The sequence below is a fragment of the Protopterus annectens genome, chromosome 9.part0 (assembly GCF_019279795.1).
Source record: "Protopterus annectens isolate FY-2018-M chromosome 9.part0, PAN1.0, whole genome shotgun sequence".
NCBI lineage: Eukaryota > Metazoa > Chordata > Ceratodontiformes > Protopteridae > Protopterus > Protopterus annectens.
In genome coordinates this window covers 85,044,540-85,063,465 of record NC_056743.1, presented here as the reverse complement: position 1 = coordinate 85,063,465, position 18,926 = coordinate 85,044,540, and the positions used below count along the sequence as shown (strand labels likewise).

General features: G+C 39.5%; 1 protein-coding gene across 1 annotated transcript in view; it reads left to right on the top strand.

Moving 5' to 3' along the window:
* The window catches only part of LOC122810856, a 44,880-nt gene extending 31,232 nt beyond the window's left edge, over positions 1–13,648 (top strand). The window contains exon 4 of the mRNA XM_044082406.1: positions 13,032–13,648. Within this exon, the coding sequence (XP_043938341.1) occupies positions 13,032–13,349 (318 nt within the window). The 3' untranslated portion in view covers positions 13,350–13,648. The remainder of the gene's footprint in view (positions 1–13,031) is intronic.
* The last annotated feature ends 5,278 nt before the right edge of the window (positions 13,649–18,926 follow it).

Genomic DNA, 18,926 nt, shown 5'->3' with positions numbered 1-18,926 from the left:
CCAGAAGAAACTCATAAGTTTACATTCAAGGGCCACTCTTTTTTTGGTATAATTTTCTTATATTTCAAAACTGACTTCATTGGCTAGCTCATCAACTGTGCACATAACTAAAAACTTGGAAATATTATCTTTAACTCTGCTAGTACTAATTCCCTTTAAATAGCACTTAACATTACAAAGTAAAGCTGCCTTTAATGCTAAAAAGGTAGCATTCTGGCATTTGGACAAGGAAAAAAAAACATCCACCAGCTTTGTGTACTATTGAAAGGCAACAGCTAAAAGCTAACAAAAGAATAAAATACCTTGGAGTCCTTGTAGAAGAAAATCTTCTCATTTGATATATATATATCACTACCATCTACAAAGCATATGGAATTGCTGACCTGATCTTCTGTTGGTTTGACAGCTACGCTAGTGAAGTAATTGTCCCCTATATACATTTTTTATCATAACAGTTATAGAACACTGTACCCAGCTCTGTAACCTACTAACATGTCATGCAGTACACCTGGAGAAGATGCAGAAATTTCTCAGAAACAGAATTGGATGTCTTCAAGGGATAATCCAAAAAATAGCGAACACAACCTCAAAAACGACCAATAATAATGATAAAGGTTGTAGGAAAGTCACCACGACGACATGGCAAGGACATACACTTTATTCCACACACCACAGCACAATGTGAAACCAAACGTCTTATGTGTTTGCAATGTAAGGACTTCAAGACTTGTCCTACAGTGAAAAACTGTAAGTTTTATAGTCTTATAGTGAAAGTATTTTCTTTCTGTGACTCTCATAACCTTATTAGAAGAGAACTGTGGGTAATACACCAAACATAAATAAATCATTTAGTATTTGAAACTCTTTGCTTAGAATATCAACAAGCCCAAACCAGCTCAAACAAGGGGTTTAAATACCACAAAAAAATAGAAGATTCTAGTAACACAGAAATCGAGCCAACCCTGTTACCCCTGCTTTTTTTACCAATCAGCTTGTGCCAGACAAGGTCCAGTCAGCCCTGCTGCTCTCACTAGCAGAGAAGATAGGCCCATACCAACACAAGATGGTTGCCAGAAACACAGAAGGCAAACACAAGATAGCTGCCAGGAACACATAAGGCAAAAACAAACAGCTCTGGATGCAGCAAACCTGTATCCAGACTATTCTACCCAATTAAGGGTTAAGAAAAATTCAGACAAAAGCACAGATTAACCACTTACCAACAAAAACAGAACTCACAGTATGAAAAAATACAGTTAAATAGTAATGAAATGCAATAAAATGCAATTAAACAGTAATGAAATACAGTTAAACAGTAAAAAAATGCAGTAAAATGCAGTTAAACAGTAATGAATTTTGGTAAATAGTAATGAAATGCAATCAATCAGTAAAGTAAAGCTTTAAAAGAATGCAAATGTGATAAATTAGCAATAAGGCACATATAAAAAGGATAGGCAAGTGCAAATAGGTTCATAGGGTCATAGGTTCATAGGATGATACTAGGCTATTGGCCCAGAGGCCCTTATAAGCCTAGCTAAGAATTTTGCCCATATTCCCACGAAGTCAGCACCTGTTTTCCCTGTTCAGCAGGGACACAGGTGGGATCTCAGGGGTATATTTTCTGTTTCCCATCCAGTCATCCAGGTTCCTCTTAAAGAGGGCTAGTGAGGTACTCTACTTGACATGGAGAGTCTATTCCACAGATGGGGGAGTTATTGGGACACAAATCTATCCTGCCAACAGGTTCTATTAATGTCATAGACCAGGTTGAGGCCTTGCGTGTGGGTTGTGTGAATGGAGTTTGACTTACGGATATGCAGTAACTCCATCAAGGCTGAGTCTGAGACAGCCTTGTATGCCAGACACAGGTCACGTCTGAGCAGTCTGTACGAGACTGTGTAGAGGGACTGGGCTTTTAGCCTATCTGTATGGGGCAGGTGTTTGAGACCCTGGATTTTCCTGGTCAGGAACCTCTCTGGTCTTTCCAACTGCTGCATGTGCTTGGCAAGGCACATGCCAAAGGGGGCACTGTACTCGATAATGGGTCTGATAAGGGAGAAGTACAGGGATGTTATGACCTCCTTGTTCCTGGATGAAATTTATTTATTTTGTTTTACATTTATTGACCAGGATAGTCCGACTGGATACATGTCCATTTTCAGTGGAGGCCTGGGGAGAAAAGCTCCAAAGGATTTAATACAGAGAAAGAGACTTAAATACAACACATTAAAGTACATTAATTTACAGTCATATTGCCACATAAAATACAGGACATCTGACATGCTTTACATCTGGAAGTTTTGCTTACGAAACAGTAGGATTAATGTGACACTTAACTAAAAAATAATTGTTAAAGATACGTAGGTGTACCAGTGTTACCAGGTATTAATCAGGCCTGGCATAGGGGCAGAGCCAATGAGTTAAGTAGTACTTTTTGAGGGCTTTCTTAAATTTAGAAAGGGTAGTGTTTATTGTAATGTCTTGAGGTAGTGAGTTCCAAGCTTTGCCTGCAGAGATGGCAAACGTGGAGTTCCCAGCTAAATTATTAGCTATAGTGGTTTGGTCTACAATTCTACTGGATGATCTGAGTGATCTTTTGTTGGAGTGAGGTCTGATGATATTACTTAAGGCAGGGGTATTGTCAGGTTGGTTAAGAACTTTGAAGGCCACAGTAAGTTGGTTTTACTGAATTTGCCTTGATAGCTCTAGCCATCCTAGATTTTTTAGGTTTGTGCAGTGATGTGTTCTGTAGGGCAGCCCAGTGGCAAATCTAGCTATGCTGTTATAGCAGGTAGAAAGTCTGTTGAGTTCTGTTTTGTTTAAGTTGACTAGTATTGGGGAGACATAGAAGAGGGTGGAGAGGAGATGGGAGTGGGCAATAGCAGTCCTAGCTGGTGGGGTTAGGAATGATTTTATTCTATATAGTGAGCCCATTTTTTTTATTGATGTTTTTTATGGTTTTATTTACATGGACATCAAATTTAAGATTATCATCTATGATTACCCCAAGTAATTTTGTATGGATGTCTGGGGAGATATTAATGCCATTTTTAGAGGTAATGGAGAAGGATATCATTGGCGATTTTTGCGTGGGAGAGAAAATAGCAGTTTTGTTTTATTAGGGTTTAGAAGAAGACAATTATCAGCAAGCCACTTTTCAACCAGGTTGAAAGTTGACTGAGTACTTGCTTGAAGTTCATCCTGGGTGGTACCAGTACCAATCAACGTAGAGTTGTCTGCACACTGTATATAGCTGGCCTTTAGAATGACAGTATAAAGATCGTTAATAAATATAGAGAATAGAAGTGGACCCAGGATGGACCCCTATGGGACACCTATGATGTTGGGAAGGAGGTTAGATAGATTATTTTGCCATAGTACTGTTTGTTGTCTATTGTGTAGAGAGGATTGGAACCATTGAAGGGAGTGGTGACCCAGGGACATGTTAGTCAGGGTGTGGATTAGCAGTTGATGGTTAACCATATCAAATGCTTTGTAAAGATCCAAGAATAGAGCTGAGGAGAGTTTTGTTATTGTTTCTGTTATGATAAATATCATTGGTGAAGGAGAGGAGGGCTGTGGTAGAGCTATAATGCTGTCTAAAACTGTGCTGAGATTTAGCCAGTAGATTATTCTGGGTTAGGAAGTGTAGAAGGTGTTTGTGGACACATTTTTTCAGGATCTTAGCCAGTGGTGACAAGATGGCTATGGGCCTATAGTTAGATAGTTCGGTGGAGCACCCGCCCTTACGGAGAGGTATAATATGAGATATCTTCCATGTTGAGGGAACTTTAGCTTCAGCCATGAACCGATTGATTAGGATGCAGATGGGGATTGCTATACTATCTGCAGCTTTTTGTAAATATTCAGCAGGGAGAAGGTCAGAGGCTAGGGTGGTTGGTTTTAGTTTTTTTGATTAGTTTACAAATGAAAGAGGTGGATGGAAAGTAAAGGGGGGCTGGATATTGGGGTTAATGTCCAGAGAGCTAGTGAGGTTCAAAGGTAACTGGCTGGCTAGGGTTTGGATAGTATTTGTAAAGTAACTATTAAAGGTGTTAGCAACATCCTGTGGAAAACTATTGATTGACACTGATGGATGTGGAGTGGTGGTTTGACCTGGGTGTAATAGTTTATTTATACCTGCCCAGACTTTGTGAGGATTGTTTTGGTTTCTTTTCTGGAAATTCATATAGGATTTCGTTATCAGTAGTTCCTTTTATCCAGTAAGATGGATTTTTAGTCTCATTTCTTATTTGCCAAAAATTAATTTGATCTATAGGGGTTTTTGTGGCACGCCAGATAGCCCATGCTTTATTCCTGATTGCGATTTTTGATTTAGTATCTTTAGAGAGTCATGGGGCAACTTTAGTTTTTGTCCTAGTGGAGCGAGCTGGAGCATGGGAGTCTAGGATGGAGAGGAACTTATTGTTAAAGTATGCAACAGCTTCATCAAGGGGTAGGCATTTTACGGTGGGCCAGTTACAGGATTTCAGTTCATCCTGAAATGTTCTGATGTTGAAGTTTTTATTTCGTATGGTTTTATAGTTGAGCTGAAGAGAGTTATGGGTTTTATGTTTACATATGTATGTAAGAAAGTGATCACTCAGGTCATCAGGGATGGTCCCTGATGAATACATTTGTGGGTGGCTATTGATAAGTATCCAGTCTAGTATACTTTATGTAGTCTTTATGGTTACGTTTGCCTATAATATGACCTGGGTAAACCCATACAGGTTTACATGTGTGGTGGGAGACTGTGAAGAGCAGGTGTTCCAGTCAATATTAAAATGTCCGATAACTATAGTTTCTTGAGGGTAGTTGTCAGTTAGCCAGTGGAGGGTGTCCTCTAGTGTGTTAATGTTATTTCCTGGAGGAATGTACAAACATACTATGTTTATGCTTTTATTTGTGTTAATATGTAATTTGGTAGAGAGCATTACAGTTGTATTGAACTGGGGTGGTTGAATGGGGTCTAAGGTAATATTTAAGGTGGATTTGAAGAGGATAGTGGCACCCCCCCTTGCCTAGTTTGACGGTCAAGCCTAAGTATGTTATACCCTGGTGGTAGGATTTCGTTATCAGAGGTTCCAGGTTTCAGACAGGTTTCAGTTAGACACAGAATATCAGGGGATTGGGTTTCCAGAAGGGCATGTAGATTATGTATCTTATTGTTTATGCTCCTAATATTTAGGTGGCAGATGAGCAGGGAGTTGGGGGACCTTTAATAGCAGGTGAATCATTATGGTTATCTGGGGTTAGAGGACTGGGGTTTGGGCGAATATCACTATCTCTAGTAAGATTATATTGAAGGTTTATGATTAGTTTCAGAAATTTGTAAATGAGTCTTTGGTAATGCTTAGATTTTGAGCTAATATATTTAGGTTGGATAGGTTGCTGTCTAAATGTGGAGACAGAGTTGGGTATGGGAGTTTCTATTGGGTGGACTGTTTTGGGAAGTTTGACATTTTGGGTAGTTATAACCAAGGTAAGGCTGATATTCATAACTGGAGAGGAGATATGTGATTAGCAGAAGGGTTAAGAGAGAGAGTGGAAACATTACTTTGCTTGATGACATAGTCGCTGTTTAGGTACTATATGAGATATAATTTCCTCAGTATAGGATGGAAGGAAGGCCAGAAACTAGAAGGAGGTGTGATGGGCCTGGTTAATTTAAGCAATAAAGAATGGACTGGATCAAAAAGGTAATATAGAGGAAATTACAGGTAATAGAGGTGGGCAGGTACCAGGGAGAGCTAGAGTCCTGATTCGATCAGATTAGAGGGGGTGTGTTCTGTGGCTATAAAGTTAGACATAGCAGGGGCAGGTGAGAATTGGGGGCAGGGAGGGGTGCGGAGCGAGCCCGAGAACACAGAGGGCAAGCGGAGCAGGGCCACACCGGACTCACACATCTTTGAGCCTGCAGTTATACTCTTACTTATGAGGTGGACCATGTAGAAAGCCTTACTTGCAATGGAGGCAACGTGGTGGTCAAAAGGCAGGTTGCTATCAACTTGGGTGCCCAGGTCCCTTACAACTGATTGCATGCTTATTACATTGTTATTAATGTGAAAATTAGTGGGGATGCCATTTTCCCAAAAGGGGATAATGATACATTTCTTGGCATTCAGTTTGAGGCCATGCTTCTGGCACCAGTCATTAGTTTAGGTAAGGCCCTCTTGGAGGATGTTCACATCACTAGGGGAATTTATGACGGTGCCCAGCTTGCAGTCATCTGCAAACATGGACAGCCACAAACCACTGATTTTGGCTTGCACCTCAGAAAAGTATATCCCAAACAATAGAGGCCCCAAGACTAATCCTTGGGGTAAGTTGCTTGTTATGATTCTACTACTAGAGGTGGCTTCCCCTATTTTGACTAAGTGGGTTCTATCAGTGAACCAGTTAGTTACCCATCTGGTAACATACGGGTTGATGCCTAGCTGGGAGAGTTTATCTATTATGCTCGAGTGGGGAACAGTGTCAAAGGCTTTGGTTAGGTTAAGGTAAGTGATGTGCACTGTCTTCCACTCATCCATGGCTTTGGTGACTATTTTAAAGAAGGTGACTAAGTTTAACAGGCATGATCTCCCTTTGACAAAACCAAACTGTGTGGGATCAAGCATTTGGAGGTTGCCAATATCCTTGTTTATAAGGTCCATGATAATGCATGCCATGGCCTTGTAGATCATGCTAGTTAGGCTGATGGGCCTATAACTGCCTGGGCTGGTGGATGCTCCACCTTTATGTAGAGGGATGACAGTGGCTGTCCTCCATTCAGCTGGGATGAATCCGGTGCACAGGCTTTGGTTGAATAGGGTGTCTAGTGGTGCTGAGAACTCTTGCTTGAGTTCATGTAGGACACAGCCTGGGATGTTATCAAGTCCCATGGATGCTGTATTTTTTGCCTTTGAAAGAGCATTAATGTCCTGCTCCCTGCTGATGAGGGGAGGGGACAGGTGCTGAGGATGTCCTTATTTTATTGATGGGGGGACAGGGGGTGAGGTTTTCGCTGAACTTGTCTGCCAGCAGGTTGGCTATATCTACGGCATTTGTGTATGTGGTATTCTTGACCATCAATTCTGACCAGATTTGGGAGTTACCTTTGAGATTGTGGATGTATGCAAAGAATGCCTTACGATTGTCCCTAGTGGATGTGGCCAATTTGGACTCAAAGTTAGCCTTAGATGATTTCACCAGTGACCCCATTTGCTTGTTCAGACAAATGAAAGATTGCTTCCAACTTGGTACCTTCTGTTTCCTGGTCCTGAACAGCAATTTTTTTTCCTTTTATTATGGAGTCTGCTTATTGCTGCTGTCCACCAGACAGGTTTACTCTTCCTTGAGGAAGATGATTTGGTCCTGTCAGGTAATACAACAAAATAAATGAAAATAAAAGAAAACACCCTTAAATTGGTCTTGGATCCTCCTCAGGAATTTTGTAAAAATGTTCCAGAGATGATGCACCTCAGCAGAGCCTGGTTCAAACAAGATGAGAACGACTGGCTTCCCCTGATTGGTGGTGAATAGCGGGAGTAGAATCAATCGTAGCCTATATCTGCAAACAGTAGTGGTGACACTGCAAAATACACCCCTTTGTGGACCAACCAGCTCCAGCTAAGAGGAACATCTGGTAGCCCCAGAATGGGGGGTATCATTCAGGCAATCAGGCTTTGTGCAATGGATGAAGAGAGAGGGGCTTATGTCACCATAAAAAATTGCAAAACTCAAGGACAGCTTTATATATGTGTGTGTGTTAGCACTCATATGTGAACATCTATAATGCTATTTTCCTCACTCGGTAAACTACCATTACAAATTATGGAACAAGGAAAACATCTACGATCTGTCTTTACAAATGTATATGGTTCTTTCCAAGTATTCTGAAGTGAATGCTTTCTGCAAAACTGTGAGAGCTATTCAAAGAAAGCTAATGGGTTCAGTTCTTACCCTCCAGCCATCAAGCTTATAAGTCACATCTGTCTCCTGTTGTGACCTTGTAAATAACCACTTCTACCAGGGAGTTTTCTAGGTATGTATAGAACAGAACTAGATTGATAGGCCTTTTTTCTACTGCACACACAACTACAAGCACACGTATGAGCAATTTAGAGTCCCAAATCCATCTTCCATATATACACTGGAGACATGAGAGAAAACCTTAACACCTAAAGAAAACCTATAAACACAGGGAGGACATGCTGACTCGCCATAGAAGGCACACCAACCATGAATTGAACCAGGAAACCCCTCACTGTGAGACAATAATGCCATTCGCTGTGCCATAGTACCATTCATTGTTTACAATACTCCTCCATAAAACAAAATGTTTTGCAGGGTGAGGAGACAAAATCCAACATGTCTGTATGCCACCATTTATATATTCTAACCCATACAACTGACAACTCTTCCTTTCTCCCAGTGACCGTGGATGTCCCCCAGATAGGCCGAATATTAAGTCCACTAATTTTCTTTATATTCATAAATGACATGCTCTTAACCAAACATGCTGCCATTATCCAACATGCAGATAATTCTACAGTAAGTCATGGCTAAATTGTAACAATGCACTCAAGAAATTCTCTCACACATTGAGACTTTGCTTACTGACTCACAACTCCTCCTAGACCACAAAAGATCAAATTGATCTTCTTCATCCCTAGGCATCTATCTGACCTCCAAAACCCCTTCTCTGTTCTCTCCTCCAACAACAATAATATCTCTCCAGTATGTCATATCAAGCTACTAGGGGTAGTCATTGATGAAAACTTAAAATTTGTCCACCACATAAAACAGGCTGCAAAGTAAACCCAAATCATATTTAACAGACAATGCCAAGATAAGCATCCCCTCGTCTCTTCTCTCTCCTGCACTCCTGTATGTACCCACTATACTTACTAACCTTTAAGCCACCAAACTCTCCTTACCTGTCCAAAGTTATAACAAAAGGGTAAAATTCCCTACCGGTCATCACTATAGGACATACCATTGCTTTGCATTAAAGCAACTTTCAGTGGCTTGAATTAAGACATTGCTTAAATTGCTCTCAGTTTGTTTCTACCCATAAACTCATACATACATGAACCTGTCAAATGCTCATACCTCTCAGCTATCCAGATTTTCAAAGAATGTCCAGATTATTGCCTCATATTTTTGGTCTGTATTTCATAAAATGTGTGGTTTTCTGGCAAATCACTGAGGACTGAAGTTACTAAATTAATAAATAATGACATACATTTGAGTTTCAGACATCCTTTGCAAATGCACATTATGGATCCTGCCACTCTAGCATCTTTATATGTTTATAAGAGCAACATTTAAAATGTGTCCTTTTTGGGGCCTTTGTTCCTGTATTATTTTAGACTTCATCTAGATTTCTTACATTAAGAGGTTGAGAGGTATGCAAATGCTGAAGTCTGAATAATATCCTCAAACACTACAGCCCCAACATATCCCTATACTCTGCTGACAAAATACGACCACCTGTAACCAAATCAAATTATACTGCAGGAGCCTCCTTATACTCCCCTTTTCTCTCTAAAATGCGGAAATCACTACTTCTGTCTCTCTCTTTCAGATTATTAAAAAACAATAACTACAGCTAAAGGATTACTCAAAGAACAATTGGTTATGTTCATGCACCTCTCCAGCACAACCTGACGTTCTGTCTACTTTCACTTTTTCTGCACTTCTCTGTTTATTAATTGGCTCTCAGACTTCCCTCAAGCACAGCACTCTACTTCCACACCATTGCTTCCAGTAACACAAAAATAAAACCAAAAGGATTCTATTTTGACTGGTACAACTTTTTCACATTAACATTAGCACTATTAGTTAAAAGCATTGTAGCAACTTAAATATCTGTTTGACTCCAAATGTAATCTTTGTAATTATTCTCGCACTATGAACTGTTGTTGTTCTGTCTTTCTAAACCTTACTGCATTTTAATTTTAACTAATCTGTATCATCTTCAACTGAACTATTTTATATATATATATATATATATATATATATATATATATATGAAAAAATGTGTATTTATCATTATATCAGACTTGTTTTATTTGGAGCTTTTCTTCCCAGGCCTTTGCTGAAAAGGGGCAGATTGTCTATCAAGTCTGACCATCTCTGTGAAAAATGCAATAAGTAAGCAAATAAGTAAAATTGGTTTATTAACCAATACGCATACAAACCACTGTCATTGCAGAATGTGACAAACAGTTCTACTATGAAATGCAGACTTCCTGTAAGTCAATGTTGTAAAAGAACAAAAAAAATGACTGAAATCCAAAACGATGAAAACCTCCTTTTTTCTTGTTTTTTTGCAGGGCCCCACCCAGAGGAAAATCCCCCCTACCCCCAAACTTATATATACCAACTCCACAGTTGCACCAGCTCAAAGAAGGGAGAAATCTCCCTAAATAAGTGAATCATTGCTGGTGCACACTTAGAAATCATTCTGCCGATGATTTCCTATGGGAAACAGTGTTTTATGTTGTGCCGTTCATATTTTTTTTTTTTTTTTTTTATGGGCTGCTGATGCTCAAGCAATTTCACCTCAAGCATTTGAAGGGAAGCCATGACAAACAGTATATGTAGTCATACAAAGACCCAATAAGTGCCTCACTCAAGAAACAAATGTTGCACAGTCTTTTAGAAAGACAAACTAGGCAAATATCATAAAGGCTCTAGAATTTTCTTGATTTTTAAATTGTGCAGCACATTGCAAAATCTGTGGCCCTTTCAAAGGAGCATTTTGTATGGTAATGGAATTACAAGTTATTGACAGGACATATTTAGGAAAACCTGCTGTATGTGGTCCTTTGTCACACAAAGTCAGTTCAGAAATTCAGATGTGTTTTCTCCATGATCCATTTTCTATATCAGTGGTCACAACATCCATTACTTCAGTTATCCGCAGTAATTGTGTCATAAGTTTCTTCTAGTCCCGCCTGGCTACCATCGATTAACTAATCAGATGGAATATTAATCAGTGATAGTAATCATGAGTCGAAGTCCAAGTTTTATTTCTGGTGGCTTGAAGTTTTGTTAACAGCTTATATCACTATTCTGCTATCATGACCACAGTAGGTACCTGTAACAGTTTGATGAATTAAGCAGGTTTTGCACTGTTCCCTGTCAGAGCCTGTTATATAGCAGGTGTATATTACATTATCGAACTTTTAAAAGTTTGAACGTTTCAACAGAGATCTGTGTACATTGTGGAATGAGAAGATTTCCCTTTCCCACACTGTAGTGCAATCTCGGAGTTGTTATATTTAAAGAGTGTGGAGGATGCTGGCGTGCTTGCCCCCCTGTTTAAAACGGTCAGGTAGGTTTTTTCTATTAATTTTTTTTTAGCTTTTCGAACTTTTAAAAGTTTGATCATATGGCTTCAACCATATGACGTTCGAAATTTTAAAAATTCAGTAACGTGATATACACTATTATATAGCCTGTACATCTGCTAAAAATGCAACAATGACAGATAACTGGCAAAAACAGACAAGTAAAATGTCTCTTTCTTTATCCTGCCTATTCCAGTGGCTGCAAGTGTTAGAATAGTATCTAGGCATAATAAATTAGGCATTTTGTTGTCTAGTTTTTTTGGTGGAAGTCCTGTAAATACTAAGCAGACCAGATGTTAAAGGGGAATAATATTCTTTATACTTCTGCCTGCATTGCTTCATAACATAGAGGGTAATGATTGTGCCTCCGTTGATAAACTTGTTACAGATTCAAGACAAGGATGACATTCACCTTGAGAGTGATATTTAAGACATGATTCCTGATATCTGTGTTGAGAACACATAACAAGCAAGTTTATGACTTGAGAGACCTGATTATAGGTCTTAGTAGTACATGGAGATACAGATGCCCTGATGTATTCTGACAAAAAAAGTACAGGCGTGTAAAGTGCATCTTTGACCCTGCCTGCCAAATACTGTAACACACTTCATTCTGCCACACACAAAAAAAAAGTGTGACAGTCTGACATTTTACAATTTTTAAGCCATTTTAGCCTCTCACCTCTGGTTTATGGTGCTTGCTCTTATGTTCTAGTATGAGCCTAGAACTTAACAATGCTGAAGAATGCTTAACACAATTTTGTTAAGCACATTTTGTATGTTAGAAAGGTGCTAAATTCATACCTCTCAACTGCCAGGATTTTTGCCTCAAACTTTTGATGTGTTTGTCAAACAATTTGCAGTTTTATGGCAAATCATTGAGGTCTAAAGTTATTTAATAACAACAAACATTTGAGTAGAAAATGCATGCTAACACATAACCTATTATTCTAGCAGCTTTCTAAGTTTATGACATCAATATTTAAAATCTGTCCATCTTTTTTGGACCTTGCCCCATTATTTTTGGCTTTATCCAGATTTTTTGCACTAACAGGTTGAAAGGTATGTGCTAAACAAAGTTGTTTTCTCTAATTCAGAGTGTAATTATGGCACTCCATATACTACAATATAACAGTATAACAATGAATGAGTTTTAAATGTCATCAGTTTAGATTAAGAGTAATTAAAACCTTGGATAAAAATATAAGAGGGGGAAATATTAATAATAACTTAATATTGAACTTGTATGGATTTTAGAACTGAGTGCAGACAGTTTACCAGGTTTAAATGGGCAGTTAGTTTAAAGCGTCTTTTACAGAAGAAACAGATGATGTTGCATTAACTGACTTTTAATTAATTAAATAATTAAATATTTGATTATTTTAGTGTTCTGATTGATAGGTTGTGTCAAGTTTTTAATGTATAAAAAGTTAATTTTGTATTTACTGTTCATACACTAAAGAAGGGGAAACCTGAAAGCTTTGTTTTATTAAACTATTCAAATGTATCTACTGCTTGTTTTTAATCTATTAGTTTTAAATGTCTGCCATAACGTAGCAAAACAGTAAAATATACCATTGAACCATTGCTTCCTTTTTATTGTCCTGCAATTCATATGTAACTTTATCACCACAAACTTTTATTCAGCCAGATATTTCATTCTAACCATTTTCTTTGCGCTTCCAGAAGTTTACTGAGCTTATTCCGTCCAATGCTGCAAAATCATACGTTGACAGCTACAAGGCCTTGATGAAGGAAAAACCCATTTATTTTGTGATTGGTCTATTACCTTGTTCTAAACTCTGGCCATACATTGCACAGAACCTGGACATCAGTGACTCAAGCCCCTATATCGATTTCAAGAATGGCAACATGAAGGATGATTCTTGGAAACGCTTCGGTGAACTTCTTGAAACACATCGGTGTAAAATCAAAGAAAATAAGGCACATAAAATATTCAGGTCTCATATGAAGCATGAATACCTTTTCTTTCATAGTCAATAAAATAATTTTTATGATATAATTCAAAAGAACATATTTGAAATCAAATCAAATTTGTTTCTATTCAGGTAGAATAAATGCTACCTTTCTAAACAATTACTTAAACATTTAAGTTTCTAAAAAATGTATGTGTATGCTTTTCCTTTACTGGTATATCTTTGAACATGTGTAGGATGGTGAAAGCCTTGCATATGTCACCTGCAGTTATACTATTGTTTACATATGGCAAATCATAAAACTTAAATTACAATACTGCAACAAATAAAAAGTCTGAAAAAAAAAAACATCTAAAGTGGTTTTGTTTATGATGTCACATTCTGGAGCTATTGTATTTATTCCAAATCCATATCCAAAGGCAAATGCATTTGTCTTTGGATATGACTTTTATTTTTTGCAAAAATAAATACATTTTATTGAAGCACATGCCAAATGTTACAATGGATGGAAAACAACATAACAGCAACACAAAACATTTAGAACATAAGACACCATATTACATGCATTTCATTTCTCCTTCCAAAATAATATATACACAATAAGTTAACTTCATTTGTTAGATGTTCAATCTGCAACATGAAACATCTAACAAAGACGAATTACTATTGTTAAATGTATTTACAATCACCAAAACAAACATTTACCAAAAGCCTAACTACTGTAACAAGTGTTAACAATTTCTAAAAGACTACAACTAAGTCTGAAGCACTAATAAATGAAAAAGAATGATAGTAATCCATAAAACAGATATACCCAAATCCAAAGCAAACATACCACTGAGCACCAGTAACCTGTTTACTTATACGACATATGAAATAACATGAGATATTCAATGTACCCCCACTGTTTTATGCATAAAAATTGAGCTAATATCATATTAATTAAGGTAAAAAAGAAAGTGGGCCCATTATTTCTTAAGTTTTCCTTACCAGCAGTCCCTGTTATAAACAGACCATAGCTTCTGCTCTTAGTAAACAAAGCAACATGGAACATCATCAAGGATTGATTTTCAAAATTGGAAGATTTTTATTTTATTTTATTTTTATTTAACATTTGTTGACCGGGAAAGTCCGACTAGGTTCCACAGATCCTGTTTTCAGCAGAGGCCCGGGGAGAAATACTCCAGAAGCATGTCTTTCGAAGATGGTGGCTATCATTGCGAGCACAACCACCGCATGCCAATAAAACTAAATTTTAGAAAGCTTGATTAAAGGCAGCCAGAAACCAGATACTTCTAAAATTAGTAAACATGCCCTTACCTCCCATGTTGCTGTAACCTGTACCAGTTCCCATATTTTTTGACAATCTGGGCATTACCAAACTATACAAATGTAATCAGCATCCTGCCCCACCCATCTCCGACAAATATTGTCTACTGAGCTCCCTCTTCTAAAAAGTCTAAGAGGGGAGTGTTTCCACTGATGTATTAACTTATAGAAACTGAAGACTAGAATGGTGATGCTTGAAAGGTTTTACCAAAATGTCAGTACATTATCCGACTGAGGTAATGAAATTGCATCATTCATAGCAGTACTTCACTTAAGACACAAAGGGTTAGGCCTGTTAGGCATGTACTCAGTAAGAAATCTATAAATGTCTTCTATGTGGCCTATCTGATAGATTCAAGTATTAAGAAACTTAAGGCCTGATGGTGCAAGTATTCCAGACACCATTCTGAGAATTTGACTGCCAGAGTATAACAACGTGATTCTAGCTGTTGAATATGACAAACCTGACAACTTGCGCCAGCCATTCTCTGCCAACATGCTTGAAATGCTAAACTCGAAGGTTGGTCTGAGATGTATAAATTATGGCAAAAACAATAACCCTTGGTTCTCCCATAGAATTGGTTTGTGTTAAGTTAAATGAGATGAGTTGACCCATACCCTGTCCCAAGAATCAAGAGAATGTCTTTTATGATGCTGAAAGGCTTCCTGTTAATCCATAACATCCCCATTTCCTAGGTCACAGACCTTGTTCCTTGCATCTTGGGCATGAATAAGCTTTCTAAACAAAATCACTTTCGGCTTCACAGGCAATCAAGTATGTGCAGTAATGATCTAGCCAACAAAGTAAGTTAAAGGTGCAGCCCTGGTATATCTCCTTAAATCTGGCTCCTTAAGGCTTCCCTTATTAGTTGGCCCCATAAGCCTTTTACGTGACACCCTAGGCATCTCATTATCACACAAAAAACATAACTACAGTTTCTGAAATTTCACTGGGTAGGGAGGTTTGTTAAGAAAGCAAATATGCCTAGCAAAAAAAAAAAAAAACAAGAATTTGGGAAGGAAACACATCGTAATGGCCCATATCCCGGCTAAGAAAGGAAGACCTCCATACACATTGTCCTATACGGATAGCCTTAAAGCCCTATGTCTATACTCAGTCTATTGCAGGTTATTGAGAGGCACTGTATGGCTGCATACAAGCACTCAGGTCTCTCAACAGCAGGTACAAATATGACTCAGTCATTGTCCACGCTGGTGTAAACGACCTGAGACGTACCTCCTTGGACTACATGAAAAGAGACATTGAGGAGCTCTCTGATTATGTAGCCCAGGCAGGTATGACCCTGACCTTGAGCAGTATCCTACCTTCACCAAGAATGATGCCACAATACAGAGATAAGATGATCAGCTTTAACAATTGGCTTAAACACTGGTGTCATTCAAAGGGGATCAGTATCTGTCTGCCTGGGATGACATGCTGGACAAGCCACGCAGGGGCTTGCACCTGTCACCCTGGGATTCGGATATTGGCAAAGGCTCTTGCCACCCCATAGTGCCTTTTTAGGCAAGGCTCAAATTCTAAACCTACCACCCTAGAACACAAAAAGGAAAAAACTAAGGGTAATGCTGCTCAATGCCAGAAGTCTAAATCTCAAAATGCACGCACAGAGGCCCTTCTCAGTATGGAGAACATCGATGTCTGTGCTGTGACAGAAACCTGGTTCAAGGCTCCTGAGAGCACCCCAGCTATCAGGTTTTACCTCATATCATGCGTTCCGGCCCCAAAATCCGGACAATACCAAGAAAGGAGGGGGTATCCATATTCATCAAGGACACCCACACCTCAAGACTATGCATCGGAGACCATCCAGGTGCAATTAACCATAGGCAAGACTGCTCTGCAAATTGTAGCATGTTACAGGCCACCCTCACAAACTCAGGAAACTCACATGGCCTTCCTGAAAACACTAGAGGGATAAATGTATCACCAAACACCATCATACTAGGTGACTTCAATTACCCTAATATAGACTGGGAACACTACTCAAGCCCAAACACCCTAGCCCAAAAGTTCCTGGAATTCATAAACTCAAATGCCATGGAACAACTAGTCACCATCCCCAAGAGGAGATAACATACTTGATCTCATCATCACGAACATGGGAGCACAATGTTCAACACGTATACCCTCACTGGTGAGATCAGATCACAAACTAATCTCACTGGAGGTCCTCATCCCACCCCACCTGAAATAAAAGACCACAGTAAAGAACTTCTCAAAAGCCGACTTCACACTTCTAAAGACTAGTGTGGTCTCCTTTCAGGCCCCGAGGCAGCGGAAAACAATACTCAAGCCGCTGAATCACTTACAAACGCCTTCTACCAGCACCTGCAGGACTGCATGGATAAGGCAATCCCAAGCAAAACAAAGACTCTTTGTACCAAAGGCAAGCGTCAGTCTGGTGGACCCCAGCCATAAACAAACTCTACAACAAAAGGAGGAAGCTACTACAAGATAGAGCAAAATCCTTAAAGGTAAGACACCCTTGATCACTATAAGTAAAAAACTAAGAGCTCTCATAAAATCATCCAAAGCAAATTTCGAGAAAATAGCTAAAGACTCAAAGACAATCATAAGGCCTTCTTTAGCTATGTTAGAAACCTAGGAGGAAACTCCCAGATATGCTCAGAACTAGTTCAAAATGATGTGAAGATTACTGATCCTACAGACATTGCCAACATACTGGCTGACAGGTTCAGTGCAAACTTCTCCCCCCCAAAGGAGAGATATCTATACCAAATGAGTGCAGCCCCCAAACATCTCCAGCAAGTGAGAACTGCTCTCTCCAAAGCAAAAACACAGCATCCATGGGACCCGATGGTGTCCCCGGCTGTGTGCTCCACGAACTCAATGAGGAATTAAACCCACAGCTAGGACAGCTGTTTAATCAAAGTCTTACCTCTGGATACGCCAGGTGGCGCACTGCAACTGTGGTCCCACTTCACAAAGGCGGTGCCTCCACAGACCCTGGAAATTACCGCCCATTAGCTTGACAAGCCTTATCTGCAAAGCCATGGAGAGGATCATAATGGACCTCATAAATAAAGACATAGGAATTTGCAGACTTTGGATCCAACCCAGTTTGGCTTTGTCAAAGGCAGATCATGCCTTTTAAACTTGGTTGACTTTTTCAAACAGTCACCAAAGCCATTGATGAGGAAAGGCAGTCCATACAGCCTACCTCGATCTGGCTAAGGCCTTCGATACAATACCCCACTCGGGTATCATTGAAAAACTCATCAGCTTAAATGTTAACCCATACATCACAAGATGGGTTGCAAACTGGCTGAGTGACAGAACCCACAGGGTCAGAGTTGCTGGCGCCATGTCAGACTCAAAGCCTGTCACAAGTGGTGTCCCACAGGGCTCAGTCCTGGGCCCACTCTTGTTTGGCATCTACTTTTCGAAGTACAAGCAAACACAGGAGGGTTATGGCTGACAAAGTTTGCAGATGACTGCAAACTGGGCGCCATAGTAGAAAACACATCTGACACAGATATCCTTCAGAAGGGTCTCACAGAAACGGATAACTGGTGCCAGAGCCACGGCCTAAAGTTAAATGCTAAAAAATGCATAGTCATACCCTTCGGAAAAACAAGGTTACCCTAGCTACCAAATAGGTGGCAATCCACTGAGCACAGAAGAAGTTATCAGGGACCTGGGGACCCAGGTTGATAGTAGTCTGTCATTCGACACCCATGTAGCTAAAGTAGTTAGGAAGTCCTTCTACATTGCCCACCTTATCATGAAGGGATTCTCATCTAGATCAAGGGAGGTCATAGTCTCCTTTACTCATCACTCATCAGACCAATGATTGAGTACAATGCCCCATTCGGAATGTATCTGACCCGACACTTGCAGCAGCTGGAGAGGCCACAAAGTTCCTCACCAAAAGGATAAAGGGTCTCAAAATCTGTCCTATGCTGCCCGACTGAAAGAACTCCAGCTCTATTCAGTGCTCAGAGGTGACCTTTGCCTAACATACAAGGCCATGTCAAACCCAGATTTGATGAATATGCTTCACCTCAAAAATCTAGATCCATCAGAGCCACAAGGAGACCTAAACCTCGACACGGCTATTAATAGGACGTGCTGGAGGGATAGATTCATCACCCAAAGACTCCCTATGCTGTGGAACAAAATCCCGGTACATGTGAGGCAGAGCACCTCGCTGGCCTTGTTCAAGAGAAATCTTGACCAATGGATGGGAGATCGCAGATATACCCCAGGAATTACCTCAGTGTCACTGCTCAACAGAGGCACAGCAAAATAATGGGTATAGTTCCCCATACT